The sequence below is a fragment of the Girardinichthys multiradiatus genome, chromosome Y (genome assembly GCF_021462225.1).
Source record: "Girardinichthys multiradiatus isolate DD_20200921_A chromosome Y, DD_fGirMul_XY1, whole genome shotgun sequence".
In the NCBI taxonomy this organism is placed as follows: domain Eukaryota; kingdom Metazoa; phylum Chordata; class Actinopteri; order Cyprinodontiformes; family Goodeidae; genus Girardinichthys; species Girardinichthys multiradiatus.
Genome location: NC_061818.1, coordinates 19,126,574 through 19,151,530, shown reverse-complemented (window position 1 = coordinate 19,151,530; position 24,957 = coordinate 19,126,574). Strand labels below are relative to the sequence as shown.

At 42.4% G+C, this 24,957-nt stretch overlaps 1 protein-coding gene across 1 annotated transcript in view; it reads right to left on the bottom strand.

Annotated features, from left to right (window-relative positions):
* Nucleotides 1-24,957, bottom strand: part of LOC124864946 (voltage-dependent T-type calcium channel subunit alpha-1I-like) — a 142,274-nt gene that overhangs the window by 13,474 nt on the left and 103,843 nt on the right. The window contains exons 30-31 of the mRNA XM_047359888.1: nt 22,297-22,743; nt 1,554-1,691 (exon numbers count right to left, since the gene is read on the bottom strand). Coding sequence (XP_047215844.1) covers nt 1,554-1,691; nt 22,297-22,743 — 585 coding nt within the window. The remainder of the gene's footprint in view (nt 1-1,553; nt 1,692-22,296; nt 22,744-24,957) is intronic.

Genomic DNA, 24,957 nt, shown 5'->3' with positions numbered 1-24,957 from the left:
GGTGGACTAGAAATCCTGTTAATACAATAATGACACTGCAAGATACAGCTTTTGTTTTGTCTATGCCAGGTTTTACCTTTGAAATCTATGGCTTTTCTTTTGAAGGCAGGTTTTTCCTTTGGTCTACCCAGAAAGACCTGGTAGTAGAAACATTTATGAGTGGCAGCTTTGCATGACGGAAGCAACATTGTGTGTTGCAGCATCACAGTGCCCATCCCACTATTAAGGTGGTGAGCTTAAAATTACCCTTCAACTCCAATAAAGTCAAAGAAAAGCTGATAAATGTGCTCTTCTAATCAACAAGTTAGCTAAAATCCCCCAAAATGACACAAAAAAACTACTCCAATCGCAAATAATTTTACTAAAATCCCTTGTAATACACAGAAAATACTCCAATATATAGCAGATGTTTTGATATCTTAAAGCAAAAGCACTCACTGTCTACCTGAATTTCTCATCAAATGTGTAAGTCAGCCACACAGTGGACCGAAGGACTTTCCTGGTTGAATACACCCAAAGAAAACACGCATGAGAAACCGAACAGGGCCATGACTAAGGAAATATGGTGCAAGGATTTATTCATGAGATGATCTGTGGTGGTTAGAGACTGTGGGCTCCTCAAAGAAAGATATTTGTCCTCATACATACAAAGCAAGAGATAAAGAGGCCCTTGGAACACAATTTTTAAAGAAAAAATATCACTATTGAGCCAACAGGATAGTCGTAGAAACAAAACAAAGCAAAGTAGATGTATTAAGTTAGTTTGTAGCCAGTTCCATCGGTCCTTTCTGAATGTATGTACCTGACTTGAAATCTGTATGATTCGATTGCTTGAGACAAGTATTGTGAATTGGCACTATCGAAATAAACTCGGATCACTCAGATATTCAGATTGACATGGGCCCTTTTTTTTGTCTTTTGTAGTAACAGTGACAGATAAGGAAACTGGTTGGAACGCCCCCACCCCAACAAGATGCAGAAAACCTTTCTGGCTTTATGACCTTATTAAGGTTTATTAAGGTTTACCTTTACTGAGGTAAACTACAGAATTATTAATGTCCAAGAAATCACAAAAAACCATTAAATGAAAAAAGGCTGCAACTGGAGTTGCATATTCTAATTTATAACTCTCTCTTCCCTCTCTCTCTCTATAATGATATATGTTAACAGTCAGTTTTTTAACCACAGTCAGAATAAATGTATCTTTAAAAAAACAACCTTAAGCAGGTATAAAATCTACTTATTTTATTTCTGTCATGAACAATGTTTTTTTCTTTTAGGTGTAATTGGAAAATCATAATTTCTAGAAGGCTTGAAAACAAGTTTTAGATTTGAAGCAAACATTTTTGATCCCACAGAGGGTTTTTACAAATGATTTGTCTTGCACAAACTATTTTTTCAGGGATTTTGTCATATTTGCATCTGCTGAGTACACCCTTATGATATATATATATATATTTTTTTTTCTAAAACTTTGCAATTACTTTTCTTTGCTTCATTGAGAGGTGTATTGAATTGAATCTTTTCCTTCATCTCCATCAGTTCAAACTCACCTTCCCTTCTTGCATCAGCAACAGATAGCTGGTATGTTCGTCCAGGCTCAATTCATCAGGGAGAGCAGGAGACGAGGACTTATCCGAGAGTTGCACCGACTTCAATGATGCCTGCTCAATCTCTGCCATTCTGATCTGCTGCAAAGAGTTTATTTCACTTACTGATGCCTTTAAAAGCCAATGAAAGAAGAAAGAGTGATTGGTTCCAACATCCTGCAAGAACACAATCTCCAGTGCTCATCATGACCATTTGTAGCACCACTGGAGAGCCTCAATGTAGTTAATTTTTCTGCATGTAAGTATTAAACAAACATGATCAGCCTTATTTATTTGTTTATTCATTAGCTCTAATAAACCAGCATAAGTTGCATAGACACGACATAAAAAACCTCAACCAAGCTGAAATGAGATGCCATAGCTGTTGACAAGTCTGCAAAGAGAGAACGGTGAGACATTTCAAGCAGTACTTTGTAATCATCGCAGTGAAACCACCATGTTTTCAGTTTTATAAAATGATATTAAAGCTTTTTCAAACTCTTTGAACCACATTTCTTTATTCAAAGATCATGCAAATCAGCTTATATGCTTTTACCTATTGTTACTCAGTCTTTCTCAGCAATATTTCAAACAAGCGAAGCTGGATTTCTGGAAATGCTGTCTGGGCATTCTAGCAATAATTATTATGGAGGTATAGCAATAAATATTAATCGAGGTACTTAAAGTGGGCCAAGTGAAATTCAATGGAGCGAGGCTGCTTAGCCATTATTAACGCGTGACTAAAGCGGCTCATAAAGCAAGATTCACTGCTGATATGTGCCAGTTAATCACCACTGCCACAGGTCCCCAAAGAGAGACAGAAATGTAATGAAGCAAAGCAAAGACAACAAGCACATCAAAGCGCCTCATTAGCTCAAAGAAACACTTTACATCTGTACTGTTTTGTTTCATGTAGTAGCCACAACTATATCTGTGACTTGTGCCTCATAGTTAAGCACTAAATGGCCCCAACAGGACCCTTGCAAGTCATTAGCATGTGTTTTTATCGACACGTAACTGAAACTACAGCGTCCATGTTCTCGCTGTGCCTTCGGGGAGAACCCAGAAGTACAATGGGCAGAGGGAAACTTTGCTACAACAGAAATATTGCTGTCTTTACTAACAAGATAGGGAACAGCAAACTGAAGTAATCACTTCAGTACAAGCAGAGGGAGGAAACAGCATTGTTCTATTCACAGAATGGACTGAAAAGGAAAATAAATGTGTCTCTCGTGACTAAAGCACATGAGTCATACTAGCCAACACATACTGTTTGCTGTATCAATATGCTTAACCCTGCAGGGTAGTAGTCAGAAGATAATTTCTTACAACACACAACAGATTATACAACAGCATTTATGAGAAATGCACTGCTATGATTACAAATGAAGCCAATATAGAAGGATGCTGGTCTAAAGGAAGCATAAGGTCACTACATGAGGCTAAATGAATGGTAAAGGTTGAACTGTCACTTTCAGGTCATCTCAAGGGCTCTTTACAGAGTAACATGATGAATTATTCTCTTCTAACAATATTCAGCCCAGATTTCTCGTGGGGCTTTGTGTCACCTCAAAAATACATGTGTTTTGCAAAAGTGTTCATAGCTCTTGATATTTGCACCTCTTGCTGGAGTTACAGCCATTAAGTTAAATGTATTCATCAGGATTAATGCAATACACCAACAAACGAAGTCCTGGATGACGGGAAGTGAAAATGTCGGCATTTGGACGCTGCTTCCTGGGTCAATACTTTGTAGAACCACCTTTCGCTGGTGGTTCTACAAAGTCTTGGCAAGTCATTTTGGTATGTTTGTACCAGCTTTCCACATTCAGAGAGTGAAATCTTTGCCAGTCTTAACTAGCTTAAACTTGCTTTGCATGGAGGGCATCTTTAACCATCAGTTCAGACTTGCCAACTATTTTCAGTTGGCTTAGGTCTGCATATGCTTTGATCTAAAATGGATGTTTAGGATTGTTGTTTGTTGGAGGGTGAACCTCCACCAAGGTCTTAAGTCTTTGTAGCCACTAACAGGTTTTCAGGATGTCGTGTAAAAAACTCTGATTCAGCTGCGATGTCCCTGCAGAAGAAAGCATCCCAACAGCACTATGCTGCCACTACCATGTTTCATTGTGGGGGTGGTGGGTTAAGCGTAATGTGCAATGTTGATTTATCACCACATTTTGCATTTGCAAGTAGACCATGAAGGTTAATTTTAGTTCCATCTGACCATAGCACCTTCATTGATATGTTTGCTGGTCCCTAGATGGTTTGTGCAATCTACAGGATTGTTAATAGCCTTTTTTTCAATTATTGGTTTCTTCTTATCATCTTCCAAAAGGGCCAGATTTGTGGATTGCACTACTAGTAGTTGTCCTGTTGACTGATTTTCTCACCTGAACTTTAGATCTCTGCAGCACTCCATAGTTCCCATGGGCATGGGCATGCTCGCAGCTTTTCTGATCAGTGATTAGTGAGTGAGTGATTTTAACTTCAAAAATATTTTGAGAACTGGAATGAATTTTCTTCCACCCAACACTAAGCCTCCTAACCAAACCCTCTTGATGCTTCTGCTTTAAGCTGCCCTTATATAGCTTGTCGGCTTAAGAGGTGTTGGTAGGTATGCAGTACCTTTTTTCAGATGAAGTATTGGACGATGCTTTCTGAAATATGTCAATGATTGCAATATAGTTTTCTAACCTTAACCTGATTTATATGCCTTCACCACTTTATGCCTGACCTATCTGCTGTGTTCCTTGGTCTTCATGATGATGTTTGTTCACTAATATTCTCCCAAAAACCTCTAAGGCCTACACAGAATAGTTGTATTTATAGTGAGATAAACTTACACAGGTGAAGTCTATTAACTAAGTAGGACTTTTCAAACGAATTTTAGCACAATATTTTATCAAGGGGAGTCAGAGTAAAGGGAGCAAACTACAAATGCTTGTCAACCATTTCAGACTTTTTACATCACACAGAATCAAGTTTGTTGTTTTAATCTGATAAACTATGAACATTCAAGGGGTATGAATACTTTAGCAATGCATCGTATGCAAGTTAATGTTCACGGCAAACTGAAGCAGAGCTATTCTGGATCAGATAGTAAGTCAGAGACCAAACATACATAGCAAAAGTAGTGGAAGTGCTCATAGAGGAGAGGAAACATGTAAAAAAGAGAGAGGAAGATTGATGGTCTGACAGCAGTTGCAGACAGGCTGAAGCGAAGCTGACAGGTGAGGAGGTGTAGATCCAGTTACTTCCTCCTCTGAGCTGACCCACTGCCACTTTGTCACTGTGATAGACAACACTCGCACAGGACAGTATGTTTCTTAGTGAATGTTGAATGCAAGACTTTCCTGTTAACAAGACACCTTGGAATATAAAATCAAGGAGACTGTGGGTGGCCAGTGCATGCTCTCCTGCAAGGCATACAGCATGAGGCATGGGTGCATTTGTGGTGTCGTGCAACGGGGCCTCATTAATCCACTAAACCAGCATGCAAGATGGTTTTATCGCGGTATTTTCATGATAGTACAAGCAAAATGCATCTCCTGAGTATCTACATACACACTGATTTGAGTTACTGCATATATTTGCGTTCATGAATGTAAATGTCTGTTATATGGGTTTCTAGTAGTAATGAAGGAGCATCAGAATTGTCAGTCTGGGTTTCTGATGCAGCTGAAATTGATGCTTACTACACACTAGTCCATTACACTCTGAATTCTGGCAGCTGGCAAAACTATCCATATTTGGCAGATACAGTAACGTATCTATGAGGGCTGATATTTAGGTGTTACATTTTTGCTTATTCTTTATTAATGCTCAAATGTAATACTAACAACTTAAAGTTAATGTTTGGTCATTTTGCTCCTGGCGCTAACATGAGAAAGCATCTAATAAAGCTGTTTAAATTTTCCTAGCTACACATAAAAAGTAGGTGCAGAACATCCCAAATTTGCATACCCAGCAGATTTACAGTATTTAGGTTTCGTGTTTTATATCAATGAAATGCAACTAAAAGAACAATGATTTTGTCTTTTGTTTCTGTAATAAAATTTTGTCATTTCAAATTCTGCTTCCCTAACAACATAGCATTTGATTACACAAAAGCTGCTAAGACTATTTTTATTTCAAGCAAACACTAAAGCAATTGTATTGGAAGTATACTCAAGAACTGCGAAGATCCAGTCCTTCTGTTGTGTGCTGAAGTGCAGTTGTCTGCCTGAAAAACCACAGCCAGCACTGAAGAAAGAAGACTTCAGATTCACCTGCATCTCTCTAGATGGTGGTTCTCAACATTTTAAAGTGTAACATTTGCTCATTGTAGCGTTCTTCACCAGGTGCATGAAGTTCAAGCTACTTGTTCTTTCAGCCCTGTGTTGTTGCTTGAACTGTGCACATTTTTAAATACAGATTGGATACATGTGCTGTGATTATTACAGTGTTCCATATTTCATTGACCACAATATAATTTTTTGGATGGGTCTTTAATCTGGCCCACATGACCTAAATAATTTAATTGCAGCCCTGGCTTATGTTTAGGGTGAGTGTCCTTCATCCTTCTTTCCATAAACCTTGTCCAACATGGTTCTCCCTACTAAAGAGAAACATCCCCACAGCATGATACTGCCATCACCATGTTTTACAGTAGGGAAAAACAGGGAGATGTGGCTTGCTAGTTCCACATGACATCATTTTGCAAATGTGACCAGAGCACCTTTTTCTATTGTACATGATTTGTGGGAAAAAAAAGAAAATGTAACAAGAATAAAAAATACCTCATATAACATATATTTCTTTATTTTATGGTTCATAAAAATGGAATTTTAGTTCTTCTTTTAGGTTGAGAACAAAGAAAAATATAATTGTAATATGTCTTAATTTTAAATGATAACTAGGACATTTTCATGCCTGTTGAGGTCTAATGACAAAAACAAATAGAGGTTTTTTTCCTTGCACCATTTTTGTCATTCTGTTGTTTAACATGAAAAACTGGTAAAATATGCTTGTTTTGTCACTTTTATTTTAAAACACTGTTCAGTTTTCTAGTATTTTAGGCCATTTTTACTAGGAGCCACGGTGCAAGGCCTGTAAAGTCATGTGTTTTTGGAGGCACTGGTTGCAAACATGCTTTATTTTTGGTCAATCAAGTTTTCAAAGGGGTTTCTATAATACTGTCCAGTACACTTTTTCATTAGTTTACAGTTAAAGCTGGGATTCCAGTGTGCTTGAACAATCATGTTTTTGACTATCACCAAGAATATTTCTACAGTGAGCCTCGGTTACCCTCATTAGTAAAAGTAGCACAGTTTGAGAACCACAGATATGATGTAAAAGCATTACGCTTGCTCTATCAGCCTGTAGATGTCTTGCAAGGCCTAATCTTTTCTGCAAGTAATTTCATTAAAGGTGCTTTAATGTTTTTTAAACTGGTTGTGTTGTTTCTTACTGAGCAGTCTGCGTATGAGGTGTGAGGACATTTTTTTTTTTTTGCTTCTGTTCAGCTTTGAACATATTAAGCCTTTCATATTTTCTTGCACAGCCTTGTCCAGGGTGTTGTACGTATACTAAACAGGGTTTATGTGTGTCCAGGGTGGTACCTCTTGCGGGTGGCCCTTGCAGTCTTTGCAGACAGGCGGAGAGGAGTAATGGAGGAAGACGGAGCCGGAGAGGTTGTCGATCATCAGCATCTCCCCTTCTATTGTATCCTTGATTAGGAGAGAAACGCTGTCCAACCCACTGGCTCTCCTGGAACACATACACACACATACACACGCACACATACGGGACAGAAACGCACACGCACACAACCACAACACAGGACGCAGGCCAACAGACCAGAATGCACGCAGGCGCAAACATGTGCACATGCGGACATGCGAGGACAGAGAACACGGAGGGAAACGCATACACCATTGAAAGGATTCATTAAAGTGCTCGTTTGAACACGCAGATATGCTTTTTTATAAACGTTTACAAATTGCAACTGGTCATTCATGTAGAGTGCCTTGCAAAAATATTCATACCTCCTCAGCTTCTCTAATTCTGTTATGTTACAACTAACTATCAATATATTTTATAGGGACCTTATGTGATAGACCAATACAATTGGTCTATAGCATATTTTAAAGTTGAAAAGACACCGATTTAAATTTTTACGAATACTACATCGGAAACGTTTAGCGTGCAGTTGCATTCAGCCCATCAGAGTCAATACTGTGCGGGGACCACCTTTTTCTCTAAGAAAGATCTAAGTATTTTGGGCATATCTCTACCAGTTGTTGCACTTCTAGACCGCTTACATTTTTGCCTATTCTTCTTTGTAATAAAGCTCATGCTTAGCTAGGCTTGAGGAAGAACATCTAACTAATACATTTTAAGGTCCTGTCATAATTCCAAATTGATTTAGATCTGGGCTTTAAGTGGGCCCTTCTACGACATTATTATGTTTTGGTATAAAAATTCCGTTGTATGCTTTGGGACAGTGGTCTGTTGGATGGTGAACTTCACCCTTAGTCTAAAGTCTTGCAGAATTCAAGTTTTCTTGCAGAATTGCTATGTATTTGGCTCATACAGATGTATTTTTACTGTACGTCTGAGAGAATTAATTGCAGACATAAGAGGTATCAAAATAAAGAGGCTGAACACAAAAATATGCCACACAAAACTATGCACTGTTTTCCCTTTGCATCACAATGATGCTTCATTTGTGGTTGGTCTGTCAAATAAATTCAAATAAAATCCATTGAAGTTTGCAATTTTACTGTGACAAAATTAAAAAAATTGAAGTTAATTTAATAATAATAATAATTTTGCAAGGTACTTTTCTTATTGGCGTCTGCAATGATAAATGTTTATTGTCTACGCTGTCACAAACCATTTATACCGAAAACGTATGAAGCAATTTGTTTTGCTACTCAAGGCATTGTCAGAGATTATGTACCAATCATTCTTTCATCTTAATGAATCTTTTTTGTTTCAAAAAAATAAAGACACTCAATGATAAAGCTCTAAATGGCCATTAGTCAAGTAACATCTAATTTTGCTATCAAAGCTTTGGGCACTTATGTGGAGTAATTACGTTTGATATATCACCTCAATTAGGCTGTTCAATACCTTCTTGAAACAATTTTAGATTTAAGCATTAGCTATTGCTCTGGGCATATTATAAGCTTTAAAGTAATTTAGCCTGAATCACTCTGGGGTTCTTTTTGTAGATTAATTTCTGGATACGCATCTACTGTACCAGCAACAGAAAACTGCTTCAAGAACGAATATGTAATATATGTCTAGCATGCCTTACTATGGCTTCTGTATTTTCCCAATGAATTGGATGCAGTGTGCCTTTAGCCAAATAACTATTACATCAGAAGATATTTCCCAAAAGTACTGTGGAAATAAGGTCACTCCTCTTCAATCCCTGAATAAGCCAATCTTCATAACAAAATTCTGCAATGGTGCTATGGGACTATACTTAGATCGTTATGCAAACATATCCATCTCCATATGACTCACATGGCTGTTTATTACATTTACTCAATGATTATGTTTTAAAAAAATGACGGGGGTTATGATTCAAGAGCCACCTACTGTACTGTGAGCTGTATATGACAGAAATGCGGTGGTTTATCACAACAAGGCTGCAGAGCCATAAACCTCTAGCTAGTCTTTAGCAGAGTCAGTATTAAAAAACACACTATTTTGCAGCAAGCTCAATATAGTTTGCTGAATGGTAGGTGGAAAGCCTAATATAAAAATAATGTTTGATTGACTGCCGTTGTCTGTGTACTGGCCCCCATTAATAACTGTATTAGTGGACAACAATAGGGCTTGTCCTGACGGGACTGGAAGTTGAGAGCAAGAGAGGGGAGAACTGAAATTAATTACTGCCTCTATCTGACTGTCACGGGCTCAGCCATTATCTCTCCTCTCCTTTTCCTGGATGGTAATTGTGTGTGTGTGTGTGTGTGTGTGTGAACTTCCTGCAGTGTATTGTTTGGAGTTTGTGGAGTACTTTAGCAATGTTTCTGCATTAAAGCTAGAAACAATAAAAAGTCTCGCAAGAAACATATCAGCTGTAAATGAATTGGTCTCTTCCATTCATATGTCTGCCTTGCATGACATGCAAAACCTTGGACACCAATCATTTAAACAAAGGGATTTTCAGTCGGTCTAAAGTTAACAAGTACATTTAAAGCAAGATTAGCTTTTTTTCTTTTTTTTTTTTTTTCCGATTTCAAATTAAAAAGGGGAAAACCAATCATGCAAAATGTTAAAATCTCAAATCTTGATACCCCAGATGATTTTTAGGTTCAAGACCCAAATTAGCCTATGAACTAAAACATTTTTGTAACTGTAAACTATGCTTAAATTTATTAATCCCTGCCCCAACCATTCTGCAATAATAAGTACCCCAAGTTGATAATGTATTAAAGCTCGTTCGTTCGTCATCTTCCGCTTATCCAGGACGGGTCGCGGGGGCAGCAGACTCAGCAGAGACGCCCAGACGTCCCTCTCTCCAGACACCTCCTCCAGTTCCTCCAGGGGGAGCCCAAGGCGTTCCCAGGCCAGCCGAGAGGACATAGTCCCTCCAGCGGTGTCCTGGCCGTCCCCTGGGCCTCCTCCCGGTTGGACGTGCCTGGAACACCTCCCGAGGAAGGCGTCCAGGAGGCATCCGGTATAGATGCCCGAGCCACCTCAACTGGCTCCTCTGATGTGGAGGAGCAGCGGCTCTACTCCGAGCCCCCTCCCGGATGGCCGAGCTCCTCACCCTATCTCTAAGGGAGTGCCCGGCCACCCTACGGAGGAAGCTCACTTCAGCCGCTTGTATCCGTGATCTCGTTCTTTCGGTCATGACCCAAAGTTCATGGCCATAGGTGAGGGTAGGAACGTAGACCCGAACAGTAATTGAGAGCTTTGCTTTTCGGCTCAGCTCTCTCTTCACCACAATGGACCGGCACAGCGCCCCATTACTGTGGCAGCTGCACCGATCCGTCTGTCGATCTCCCGCTCCATTCTTCCCTCACTCGTGAACAAGACCCCGAGATACTTAAAACTCCTCCACTGAGGCAGGAACTCCCTCCAACCTGAAAAGGATAAGCCACCCTTTTCCGGTCGAGTACCATGGCCTCGGACTTGGAGGAGCTGATCCTCATCCCAGCCGCCTTCACACTCGGCTGCGAACCGCCACAGCGCATGCTGTAGGTCTTGGCTAGAGGGGGCCAGCAGGACCACGTCATCCGCAAAAAGAAGAGACGAAATCCACTGGTCCCCAAACCCAGACCCCCTCGGCCCTTGGCTGCGTCTAGAAATCCTGTCCATAAAAGTATTGAACAGGACGGCGACAAAGGGCAGCCCTGCCGGAGGTCCAACATGCACTGGGACAGGTCCGACTTAGTGCCGGCAATGCGGACCAAACTCCTGCTCCGCTCGTACAGGGACCGGATGGCCCCTAATAAGGGCCCCCGATTCCATACTCCTGGAGCACCCCCACAGGGCATCACGAGGGACACAGTCGAATGCCTTCCTCCAGGTCCACAAAACACATGTGAACCGGTTGGGCAAACTCCCATGAACCCTCGAGCACCCTGTAGAGGGTATAGAGCTGGTCCAGTGTTCCACGGCTGGGATGAAAACCACACTGTTCCTCCTGAAGCCGAGGTTCGACTATGGTCGGACTCTCCCTCTCCAATACCCTGGCGTAGGCCTTACCAGGAGGCTGAGGAGTGTGATCCCCCTGTAGTTGGAACACACCCTCCGGTCCCCCTTCTTATAAAGGGGGACCACCACCCCAGTCTGCCAGTACAGAGGCACTGTCCCCGACCGCCACGCAATGTTGAAGAGGCGGGTTCAACCATGACAGCCCTACAACATCCAGAGACTTGAGGTACTCAGGGCGGATCTCATCCACCCCGCAGCCTTGCCACCGCGGAGCTTTTAACCACCTCGGTGACTTCAGCCTGGGTGCATGAAAGAGTCCAACCCCGAGTCCCCAGCCTCTGTTTCCACCACGGAATGCGTGATGGCAGGATTGAGGAGATCTCGAAGTACCTCCTTCCACCGCCCGATAATGTCCTCAGTCGAGGTCAGCAGTCTCCCGCCCCCACTATAAACAGTGTTGGCAGAGCACTGCTTCCCCCTCCTGAGGCGTCGGACGGTTTGCCAGAATCGCTTCGAGGCCAACCGGTAGTCCTTCTCATGGCCTCACCGAACTCTTCCCAGGCCCGAGTTTTTGCCTCTGCCACAGCCCGGGCCGCAGCACGCTTGGCCTCACGGTACCCGTCAGCCGCCTCAGGAGTCCACAAGCCAACCACAGCCGATAGGACTCCTTCTTCAGCTTAACAGCATCCCTTACTGCCGGTGTCCACCACCGGGTTCTGGGATTGCCGCCACGACAGGCACCGCAGACCTTACGGCCGCAGCTATGGGCAGCAGCATCGACAATAGATGCAGAGAACATGGTCCACTCTGACTCTATGTCTCCAACATCCCCCGGGATCTGGTCGAAGCTCTCTCGAGGAGGTGGGAGTTGAATACATCCCTGGCCGAGGGCTCCGCCAGGCGTTCCCAGCAGACCCTCACTATGCGCTTGGGCCTGCCGAGTCTGTCCGGCTTTCTCCTCCTCCAGCGGATCCAACTCACCACGAGGTGATGATCAGTGGACAGCTCAGCCCCTCTCTTCACCCGAGTGTCCAAAACATGCGGCCGAAGGTCTGATGATACGACAACAAAGTCGATCATCGACCTCCTGCCTAGGGTGTCCTGGTGCCAAGTGCACTGATGGACACCCTTATGTTTGAACATGGTGTTCGTTATGGACAATCCGTGACTAGCACAGAAGTCCAATAACAAAACACCACTCGGATTCAGATCGGGGAGGCCATTCCTCCCGATCACGCCTCTCCAGGTGTCACTGTGTTCCCCACGTGGGCGTTGAAGTCCCCCAGCAGAATAATGGAGTCCCGGGAGGGGCACTATCCAGTATCCCCGACAGGGACGCCAAGAAGGCAGGGTACTCTGCACTACCACCTCGGCCTGTAGGCTGAAATGATAGTCAGAGACCTCTCCCCAACCCGAAGGCGCAGGGATACAACCCTCTCATCCACTGGGTAAACCCCAACACGAGACGGCTGAGCTGGGGGGCAACAAGCAAACCCACACCAGCCACCGCCTCTCCCCGTGGGCCACTCCAGAGTAGAAGAGAGTCCAACCCCTCTCAAGGAGATGGGTTCCAGAGCCCACGCTGTGCGTGGAGGCGAGCCCGACTATTTCTAGTCGATATCTCTCGACCTCCCGCACAAGCTCAGACTCCTTCCCCCCAGCGAGGTGACATTCCACGTCCCTAGAGCCAGCCTAAGCATCCGGGGATCGGGCCGTTGAGGTCTCCACCTTCGTCCGCCACCCAATCCTCTTTGCACCGGTCCCTCACGGTTCCCCTGCAGGTGGTGGGCCCACTGGAGGAATGTATTAAAGCAATTTTCAAAAACACAGAAGATTAAAGGTTTATAGCTGGAAGTACAAACACATTTTCAGAGAAAACTAATTGCAGCAATCTCATAATGTCAAATGATAACTCTTTTTGGACAATAAAGCTGTTTAAGTAAAATTGCGCAGATGCAGCAATGCACAACTGAAGTGTGTTGCAAGAAAGCCAAAAAGCTTTGCTGGATCTTCACCAGAGACTTACAGCATTAGCCTCACCTACAGGGGTTGGACAATGAAACTGAAACACCTGTCATTTTAGTGTGGGAGGTTTCATGGCTAAATTGGACCAGCCTGGTAGCCAGTCTTCATTGATTGCACATTGCACCAGTAAGAGCAGAGTGTGAAGGTTCAATTAGCAGGATAAGAGCACAATTTTGCTCAAAATATTGAAATGCACACAACATTATGGGTGACATACCAGAGTTCAAAAGAGGACAAATTGTTGGTGCACGTCTTGCTGGCGCATCTGTGACCAAAATAGCAAGTCTTTGTGATGTATCAAGATCCACGGTATCCAGGGTGATGTCAGCATACCACCAAAAAGGACAAACCACATCCAACAGGATTAACTGTGGACGCAAGAGGAAGCTGTCTGAAAGGGATGTTCGGGTGCTACCCGGATTGTATCCAAAAAACATAAACCCACAGCTGCACAGATCACGGCAGAATTAAATGTGCACCTCAACTCTCCTGTTTCCACCAGAACTGCTCCACAGGGTCAATATACACGGCCGGGCTGCTATAGCCAAACATTTGGTTACTCATGCCAATGCCAAACGTCGGTTTCAATGGTTCAAGGAGTGCAAATCTTGGCTGTGGACAATGTGAAACATGTATTGTTCTCTGATGAGTCCACCTTTACTGTTTTCCCCACATCCGGGAGAGTTAGGGTGTGGAGAAGCCCCAAAGAAGCGTACCACCCAGACTATTGCATGCCCAGAGTGAAACATGGGGGTGGATCAGTGATGGTTTGGGCTGCCATATCATGGCATTCCCTTGGCCCAATACTTGTGCTAGATGGGCGTGTCACTGCCACGGACTACCGAACCATTCTTGAGGACCATGTGGATCCAATGGTTCAAACATTGTATCCTGAAGGCGGTGCCGTGTATCAGGATGACAATGCACCAATACACACAGCAAGACTGGTGAAAGATTGGTTTGATGAACATGAAAGTGATGTTGAACACAATTTTCTCAGGAAATCAGGCTCAAGTGGTGTATCTTAAAATATGAAATCTAGAAAAAATCTAGGTGATCAAATCTAGGAAAAATATAATAATTCTTATTTAAAAGGAGAACTACCACTATAACATAAGGCTATCAGCTTTGTAGACTGTTATGTGACCTATAAGACCTGAAGTCAACAAAATATGACCACTCAACCCAAGAGGAGTGAACGCTTGGTTGTTATGATTCTGGCACGTCTGCTCTACCCTGTCTCCCTGGCTGCAATCAGCAGATGAGATGCACCTGGTGGCTGCTGCAGTGCAGTGCAATCTGTGGAATGCCAAGCACCTGTGTCCTCCCTGATATATACTGACTCTGACAAGCAGACGGTGCCAGATTTTTGAAAGCCATCGTGTGAGTAGATATCCAGCGTTCCTTCCTGTCTGATCATTGTTCTTGACCTTGCCTTGCTCTTTGGATTTATGCCTCTGCCTGCTCCCTGTTGGACTATTTGGATTTTGGTTGTCGACCTTGTTTCCTGCATTTGGTTTATGCCTCTGCCTGCCCCTTGCCTGACACCTCTTGTTCCGATCGTTGACCCTGTTTCTGTCCTTGGATTATTGAGCCAGCCTAGCCCTCGGATTATTCAGCCTGGAGTCACTTCTTACCTGTGCTGTGGAGATCACCGCCTGCCGCCCACTGAGGTTTCCCCTCTGGGTTTCAAGTTCCACTCAAGACAAAAGCAGGTTAGTGGCTTTTCTGATCCCTGCAAAATCTGGAGAGACTACAAGTCACTAATCCCTCTTTCTGCCTCAGTGATTCCTGGAAGATGTGAGGAGTGTTACCTGTGTGACGTTTTCCTGTGGCTGAATAAACCTTTTAAACTTTCAATACTGTGTCTGGCTGAATCTTGGGTCCACCTTTTTCTGATTCATAGCAGAAAAATCTGGCCAAAAATGGACCCATCGCCAGCACAACAGTGGTGGTTCCGGCATGGAGGAAATTATTTCCACATTACGTTCTGGCAATCTTGTCTTCGAGCCGCCACCGTCACAAAGGAACCACGCCCAAGTAACACGGACAACAGCAGAGGTAAGGGAGCCACGCCTCTCTCCGCCTGAGATGTTCAGGGGAGACTCAGACCAATGTCGAGCTTTTCTAACTCAGTGTGAAATTCATTTTGAGCTTTAGCCGTCATCCTTTCTCACTGAACGTTCCAAGGTGGCGTTTGTTATATTTCTCCTGGCAGGAAAGGCAAAACAGTGGGGAACTGCTGAATGGCACAACAGGTCTACATCTTGTAATCTTTATGAAACTTTTTCCAAGGAACTCATTCGAGTTTTTGACCCGGTCATTCCAAGTCGTGAGGCCGCAAGAGGATTATTGTCCCTCAAACAGGGTGATCAACCTGTCTCGACCTATATAATTGACTTTCATTTGTTGGCTGCAGAGAGCTGTTGGAATGAGGCAGCACAAATGGATGCATTCATGAAAGGATTAAACGAAGACATCAAGGATGAGCTAGCGACCCGTGACTACCCTTCTTCCCTGAAACAACTCGAGGATTTGGCTGCTCGCATTGATATTCGGCTGGCAGAGAGAAGGAGGGAGAAGCGACATGAGAAGGGTCGCTCATCATTATCTCAGGTTTCTGCACACCGGCATGAGAGAAGGAGTCGGTCACCTCTCACTGAGGAAAATGATAATTGTGAGCCCATGCAATTGGGCAGAACCAAGATTACCCCTGAGGAGAAAGATCGTCGGAAAAGATTCAAGCTCTGTTTTTATTGTGGAGAGAAGGGACATTTAGCACTCAGGTGTCCATTAAAAGGACAGGCTCAGGAGAGGAAGGGAGGTCTCTACTGAGCCGAAGTCAACTATTTGCCTCCTCCTTCTTGTTTCCTGCCCATTTTCAAACCTCTTCTTTGTCTGTCCAGGGGCCGTGTTTATTGATTCAGGAGCAGACACTGAATTCATGGACGAAACATTTGCAAATAAGAACGGCATAAAACTTATTCTGTCAGCTGACACAAGAAACATGCTAGCTTTGGATGGTCACAGCATGAACAATTTATACCTCAGGACGGAGGGAGATTACCTTAACAGTTGGAAGTAATCATCAAGAAAAAGTAACGTTCGTGATCATTAATTCACCTGAACTTCCTGTAGTCCTAGGGGCCTCCTGGTTGCAGAAACACAACCCTCACATTGATTGGAAGAAAAAAGAAGTTTTGGGTTGGTCTGAGTCATGTTCCGCTGACTGTCTTTTGTCTGCTGCTACGGAGGTAAGTGTGGAGAATGAGGTTGAGGAGACCTATCCGGATTTATCCAAGGTACCGCAAGAATACCATGATTTAAAGGAACTATTTAATAAAATGAAGGCCACAGCTCTGCCACCCCGCAGACCATATGATTGTGCTATTGATTTGCTTCCTGGCACATCACCCCCTAAAGGCAGAACCTATTTATTGTCTGGTCAAGAGCACAGAGCCATGAAGAATTATGTTGATGAGGCATTAAAGGCAGGGCACATTCAACCTTATTCCTCTCCTGCAGGTGCTGGTTTCTTTTTTGTTGGGAAGAAGGATGGTTCGTTGAGACCATGCATTGATTATAGAGGCCTTAATGAGATAACAGTTAAAAATAGATACCCCTTACCACTCATGAACACAGCTTTTGATCAGATCCAGGGAGCCAAGATATTTTCTAAGCTGGATCTAAGGAATGCATATCATCTGGTCCGAATCAGAGAAGGAGATGAGTGGAAAACGGCTTTCAACACGCCTATGGGCCATTATGAATACAAGGTTATGCCATTTGGACTTACTAATGCTCCTGCAGTTTTTCAGTCATTGGTCAATTACGTTCTAAGAGACATGGTGGGTCAATTCGTATTTGTTTATCTTGATGACATACTGATTTATTCTCAAGATCTGGAAACCCACAGAAAACATGTCAGAGCTGTTCTCTTGCGTCTTGTCCAAAACCAGTTGTTCGTCAAGGCAGAAAAATGTGAGTTTCACATCACTACCACTTCCTTTTTAGGCTTCATCATTTCCCCAGATCAAGTGCTTGTCGATCCCTCCAAAGTAAAGGCTGTTTTGGAATGGCCTGTTCCAACTGATCACAAGCAACTTCAAAGATTTCTGGGCTTCGCAAACTTCTATAGAAGGTTTATTAGAAATTACAGTCTGGTTGCTACTCCCCTGAACGCTCTTACCTCTTCCAAGATAATATTTTTGTGGAATAAGGATGCAGAGAAGGCTTTCAATAAGTTGAAGGAGCTCTTCACGTCAGCTCCAGTGTTACAGTCTCCTGACCCAGAGAGACAGTTTATTGTGGAGGTGGATGCCTCAAGCATTGGGTCAGAGCCGTATTAAGCCAAAGAGGTGAGGATGATTGTGTTCACCCATGTGCCTTTTTCTCAAGGACTCTGAAACTGGCCGTCAAGTTGGCAATGACAGAGTGGAGACATTGGCTGGAGCGGACTAAGGAGCCGTTTATGGTGTGGACTGACCATAAAAAACTTGGAGTACCTGAAATCAACAAAACGGCTGAACCCCGGGCAGGCAAGGTGGGCTGTTTTTTGGTTGTTTTAATTTCAGGCCAGGGTGTAAAAATGGCAAACCTGACGCCCTATTCCGGATTCAAGAGCCCGCAGAATCTCAGTCTGTGGGTGAAGACGAGTTTATCCTTTCTGAAACCGTCAGGTTGTCTATATCCCGAGTTGAGGTGGAAAGAGAGGTCCAGGAGGCCATTAGGGATCTGCCTATCCCACCATCATGTCCACCGGACCGCTGTTTTGTTCCTGAACGCCTTGTGCCAAAGGCATTGGAGTCTTGTCATTGCTCTCGCCTTGTTTGTCATCCTGGAATCAGCAGAACGATTCAGACAGTTCAGTCTCAGTTTTGGTGGCCATCGCTGGTCAAGGATGTCAAACACTTTGTTTCTGAATGCACTCAATGTTGTCGAGCCAAGCCTTCTCGTCGCCCCCCTGCGGGGTTGTTGCACCCATTGCCCATTCCGCCTCGCCCATGGTCGCACATTGCGATGGATTGTGTGACAGGTCTACCGGTTTCTAATGGTCACTCTGTACTACTAACCATAATTGACAGATTTTCTAAGATGGTTCATCTGGTGCCCTTGGAGAAGCTTCCATCTGCTAAGGAGATGGGTGAGATATTGACCCGAGAAGTTTTCAGGCTCCATGGTATCCCTAAATACATTGTTTCCGATAGAGGACCCCAATTTGTGTCACGTTTCTGGAAGGAGTTTTGTTCTTTGTTGGGAATTTCTGTTAGTCTTTCCTCAGGGTTTCATCCTCAGTCTGATGGCCAAACCGAGAGAGCCAACCAAGAAGCTGAAACCAAACTTTGTATATTATGTGAGTCTGACCCGACCAAGTGGTCACAAAATTTGCCCTGGGTTGAATACGCCATGAACTCTATGCAATCAAGTGCCACTGGTTTGTCTCCTTTTCATGTTGTGTTTGGTTTCCAGCCACCCATGTTTTCAGTTCAGGAGAGAGAAGCTAATGTTCCGTCCGCCCAAGTGGCTGCCCTAAGGGGCCAAAGAATATGGAGAAAGGCCACGAGGTCGATGATCAGAATGTCACTGGTTCAGTCAAGAACGGCCAACCGGAGACGGATCCCTGCCCCTAAGTACCAGGTGGGGCAGAAAGTTTGGCTCTCCGCCAAGGACCTCCCATTAAGGGTAGAATCCCAGAAATTGGCACCCCGATTTGTTGGACCTTTCCCAATCTCCAAGATCATCAACCCTGTCGCTGTATGACTGAGATTACCCAACTCCATGAGGATTCACCCCATGTTCCACGTTTCTCAGGTCAAGCCCTTCGTGGAGCCCCGACTGAGGTTTCCCCTCTGGGTTTCAAGTTCCACTCAAGACAAAAGCAGGTTAGTGGCTTTTCTGATCCCTGCAAAATCTGGAGAGACTACAAGTCACTAATCCCTCTTTCTGCCTCAGTGATTCCTAGAAGCTGTGAGGAGTGTTACCTGTGTGACGTTTTCCTGTGTCTGGCTGAATCTTGGGTCCACCTTTTTTCTGATTCATAGCATTGGCAGGCTATACATGACCAGCAATGGTGCTCTGGAAGTGTGTCTGATTTTGGTTTTATGTTTTTCTTTTTTACAAATGTTTTGCAGGCCTAAAATGGTAAATCACCAATCACGATGATGTTAATACAGCACTGTCTCCAACAAAACACTGTTAAAAATGACATCTTCTGTGTTTTATGGTGTTCTTTATTGGCACCCCTCGTAAAGATGATGAATTAATCTTTTTTTGCAAAAGCATGATCCCACACCTAAAATATTTCTACAGCAATAGTTTGAGAGGTGTCTGGAGAGAGGGAGGTCTGGGCGTCTCTGCTGAGTCTGCTGCCCCTGCGACCCGGTCCCGGATAAGCGGAAGACGACAAGTACGAGTACGAGTAGTTTGAGATTGTTTTATCTGAATATCTTTATTTATCCTTACATCCCTGCTCAAATGGTTTTTACACTTTCAATTATTTTAAACATTTTGTTTTTGCACTGACTGTAAATATGGACAGGTTTAGGTGAGTAGCCATTTTCTTGTAGCCATCTGACTTGAATTACATGTTTTCATGTGTTTACCGTTTTGAAAAATGGAAGATAGAAATTGGCCCCTGTGTTGTGTAATGTTTCAGCAAAACAAAAAAAGTAGAAATTCCTACACTGTTATAATTTTAAATAATTTAAAGTGCTACATATAGGTATAGTCAGGGCTGCCAATAAATCTGGCATCAGTGGTTTTGTTAGAAAACAAAAACAAATCTTAATGTAGATTTTTTCCCTACTAAATAACTGCCTTTATTAATTAATATTTGTTTTCAGATTCAAACTTTTCTACTGCAATAAAAAATGTATATATTTAAAAGCTTGTGACACATTTTTACCGGGGGTGCAAATAAATTTGGGATCACTTTTTAAATTCACAAAGGTCAAGTAAAGATTTGTTTTATTCTTCAGCTGCACACAAACACTTGAAGTAACATTCACAATAATACACAAGGTGAAAACCCCCAGAATAGTGCTTTGTAGAAATTACGCTGGTCAGCTTGATCCCTTAATGCATCACTCATGAGACAGAGAAAACAGAGGAGGATGGATATAGAAAAAGCACAGGTGGATCCTGCCACTGCATTAACTTCCTTTGTCAGCCAACACTGAACTAAAAATGGCTTCACACGGCCCAGATTAGCTCTACACAGGTGAACCTCCTCACGGCAGCGGGTGAGTCATCTTTATGTTTGTATCTGTGCGGCTATCTCAGGCTATCATTTGAAATTTCATAATGGAAATGGGAGTCTCTCTGCGAGTTTCTTTCTTACAAACTGGTCTAGGAAGGGAAATTATGATTAACTCACACATATGACCCTGCAAAACGCAAAAAAGTGTAATTAAAAAACACAGCAATCCTCCTGCCGATAACAAGGGTTGCTCTAACTACTGAGATGTAACTTAAATTACATGACTTAACTCTGTCTTTCATATAATTATTGTAGCTGTTTTCTAAAGGATATTTGAAACGCTGCTTTATATTTTCTCAAATTAGTTATTTCAGCGGCCCCATAAGGCAAAACAATTGTGTGCTTCTCTTCTTCCCACAAACATCTGGCAATTAATTTTGCCGACCCATCTGCAAATACATGCCTCCACACACTAAGCCTGATGCACTACAACAGCTAATTTATTACAGTAATTTACATGTAATTTTGGTCATTTAATACATATGTTTCACTTTGCATGTAAAAAAAATTAAAGCAGTCTATAATGATTTATGTCATGCATGTGTTATACCATTGTATAGAGAAAAATGCCCTGAATGTTTATTGGCACACCTGTTCATGTGTATAAAAACCCCTTAAAATAAATAAATGTCTTATTGCAGCAGCAAAATATCCTGAAAATTTTACAACTTTTCCTTTACTGAACACATTTATTCATTGGGGAAAAGCATCCCACATTAAGAAAAAATATTTTTAACAAAATACTTAATGCTCAGTGGCATTCTGAATAATTTTATTACATCAGAATCAGAATAGCTTTATTGCCAAGTACGTTTTTGGACATACAAGGAATTTGTTTTGGCGTAGTCGGTGCAATACAATACAAATACAGTACATTCAGTACATTCAGTACATTAATGAAAATGTATTTCAATTTATAACTGAAATGTATTTCAATTTATATGAAACAATGTTTATGCTGATTAGAGCTGCATTTGTATTTGGCCCCCTTTACTCTGGTTGCCCTAAACAAAATGTAATTCAACCAAATGCCAATTGTCAGGTTGTTAGCGAACCCAGAACTTTGTTACTTTAATGTGACAAATGTGAAGAAGTTCAAGGGGTAGGGCTAAATTATAATTAAATTATAAATAATTTTTTCTTAGCAATATCTGTCAATCAAGAAATCTTTTAAGAATTGTTTGAGGTGCCTGTATGGTTCTGAGTCTTAAAGTTTTCCTAGTTTTGACTATTCCACACCCTCCTCTTTTTCAGTCATTAGTTTACCATTTGTAAACCGTAGCACATTATAACATGTATGAATAATAATTTTAGATTTATGGAGCAGAACAACCACGCATGAAAAAATACTGACCCTCGGAGGCCCTGGTTTTCATTGAAAGATCTTGTTATAAATGACAGATAGTGGATATCGCAGAGTGGATCAGTTCTTATCAACAGCAATCACAAAACAATTACTAGTTTTGAGGTCGCATAGACGTATTTTAGATGTCAAACTCTTCTTTATTTGACTGGCAGAACCTTTCTATTTTAAAAGAGGTTCCTAATCAGGTTTAACAAAGGAGCAAATCTAAGCTTCAAGAGCCCTTTTGATTATAGTTGTGTGAAGACTTTTCATCTTGGATCGGTCTGATCTTATTTTTCGACTTTTGAAGCATTACTGCAGACAGCCTCGCCCACCAACCGCAAGCATAGAAAATAAGCTTTTTATAATGTCACCCAATCAAAAGCACCCATACACACACATACAGAAATACTTACTTGTGCCGGCGAATATGACTGGGGGGAGTCGCAGGAGTTATAAGGTCCCTGGTGTGTTACAGCCTGTCGCAGGTTCCTCACTCCTTCTCCTGTCTCTCCCCTGGGACTTCCCCTCTCTCTTCTCCCTGGCGCCGCTCCAAGGCCTGATCCAGCGGCCAAGAGTCCTTTGTCAATCCCCCCACCCCCACAAATTTGGGCGCCCATGCAACAGAGGGTGCCCTGGGCCAGCTCCAGCTCAATTTCTGCATCCATCTCCGCCTCCTCTTGGGCCTCCTTGTTGGAGTCGTCCAGGTGCTTCATCAGCACGGCCACCACCACATTGATGAGCACAAACTGGGCGGTGAGCACAAAGGAGACAAAATACATGGGCGAGATAAACTGAAGGCTCGGATTGCAGGCATAGTCCACATCTGTGTTATGGTCTGGTGGGCACTCCCGCAATGTGTCCTGGTGAAGCGTAAAATGAGGAAAGAAGTCGGGGATTACAAAAGTCACAAAACAAAAAAATACATTCAGAGTATTGCAAGTTTTGAAATAAACTTGAAATCTAATTAAACTTTACTCTTTAATTTACTTTGACTTTTAATCCAGCTCAATGTGAACGATTTTACTGTTTTTTGCTGTTTAATGTGTGAAGTGTGTCTCTCTGAAAACAGAAAACAGTAGAGACTCTCAGAGCGAGATAAAACAAATTTGATTATATTAGGCTTTGTGCACTTTGTGAGTTTCTCACAAAAATATTCATACACCTTGAATTTGTTTCCATTTTGTGATGTTACAACCACAAAAGTCAATATAATTGGTCAAAGTTTTGTGTGATAGACAAGGTGGGTCATAATTGTGAAGTGGAAGAAAATTGATGCATGGTTTTAATTTTTTTTTTCTACAAAAATCTGATAACTGTGACTCGATGCTTCATCATGAGGTATGTCACTCCCAGCTATGCCTATCTAGAGACTGACCCTTTGTCTATTTTTCTTCACAAAATAGCTCCAGCCCAGTCAGATTGGTTGGAAAGCATCGGTAAACATTAGTTATCAAGTCTTGCTACAGATTCTCTATTTGGTTTAGGTCATCGACTGGGCCTTGTAAAACGTCAAAATGCTTTGATACAAACTATTCTAGCTCAGGCTGTATGTTTAGGGTTGCTGGTTTGCCTGAAGGTGGACCTCCCAGGCATATTGTTTTCCAGACTTGCCCTGTATTCAATGGCATCGATCTTCCCATCAATTCTGACCAGCTTCCCTGTTCTTGTTGTACAAGTATCCCACCAGCATGATGCTATGACCACCTTGCTTTACTTGGGGGATTGTGTGTTCAGAGTGATGTGCAGTTTTCTCTTTCCCTAGAGATACCATTTGTTTGCATGTTGAAAAATGTCAAAATGTTGAATTCTGTTGATAGAGCCTTATTTCACATGTTCGCTGCGTCCTCTGCATGGCTTGTGGAAAACAACAAACAAAACATGTTAAGACTTTCATTCAGGAATGGCTTTTTTCTTGCCACTCCTCCATAAAAACATTTATGTATGTTCTGGGCTAATATTATCCCATCAAAAGATGCTCCCACCTGAGCTGTGGATCTATGCAACTCCTCCATATGCCCATTGACTGCTTCTGTGTCAATGCTCTTCTTGCCTTAATACCTTTATTCAGATTGAAGGTTGGATTTTTTGTGTGATTTTACAGTACTGCAACAAAACAATTTATTTTAAAGTGTTTTACACATTTTTACAGCAGTGTCAATAGAGGTCAAAGGTGCTATAATATTAAATAATGTTTTTGTTGTTTTATTTTCTAGATTGTGATTATGTTTTCCACTCTAGGGAACATAAGTACTGTGGACATTCATCACAGCAAAGCTAAAGTGACAAGAGTTTTCTGCAGGACGAATGCATATCTCAGCCAGGCTGTGACCACACAACAATTTTAGGCCTCTGAGCTGAAGCTGGTCTTTTCTGTCTAATTTGGCTTGACATTTACACACTGTGCTCCTTCACAAAACATCTCCAATTTCAGAGTATGTCCCCTTTCCATCTTATTTCTTTGCATATTTCAGGCAGTTGCTAAATTAAATCAGGCATTTTGTAAAACACAAACACACACAAACAGACATACTATCTCTCCCTTTCTTTCTCTTACTGCTTGGCTATTACGTTATTCATTTCTGTTTCCATTTTGGCTCTGGTTAGGAGAAAGCATAATAAGTGTAACTTTTAACCTCTTTTCACTTGTGGTACAGTTCACTGTTGTCTCCCTGTAGTTGTCCCCTGGTATTTTATTTGCTCTAAAGACTTCATCACCAATTCCAACTTAGTTTCACCTGCCTCTTACTAATTCAAAGCAGGTTTTCCGCTCTCGATATGTAGATAAGGTTTTATGTCTCAAATGGCAGAAATTCAGTCAGGAGAGTAGCATCTGCAGTCTACCGGTTTGCTTTATGCTTTCTACAATCTGTGCTGCATTAATAGTTTGAGCAACATGATTTGTATTCTCTTCACAGTGTAGGTATGTTGAAGAGATATTGATAGATGTTTAGTAATTATAAAATGGTGTTTTTGCTTAGAGAGTCGAATTCTATCCTTTTACTGAGGAGTCATCGATGTGCTAAGCTAACCCATTTTTCCGCTAATGAGTTCAGAGCAAGGCACACAATGCTAAC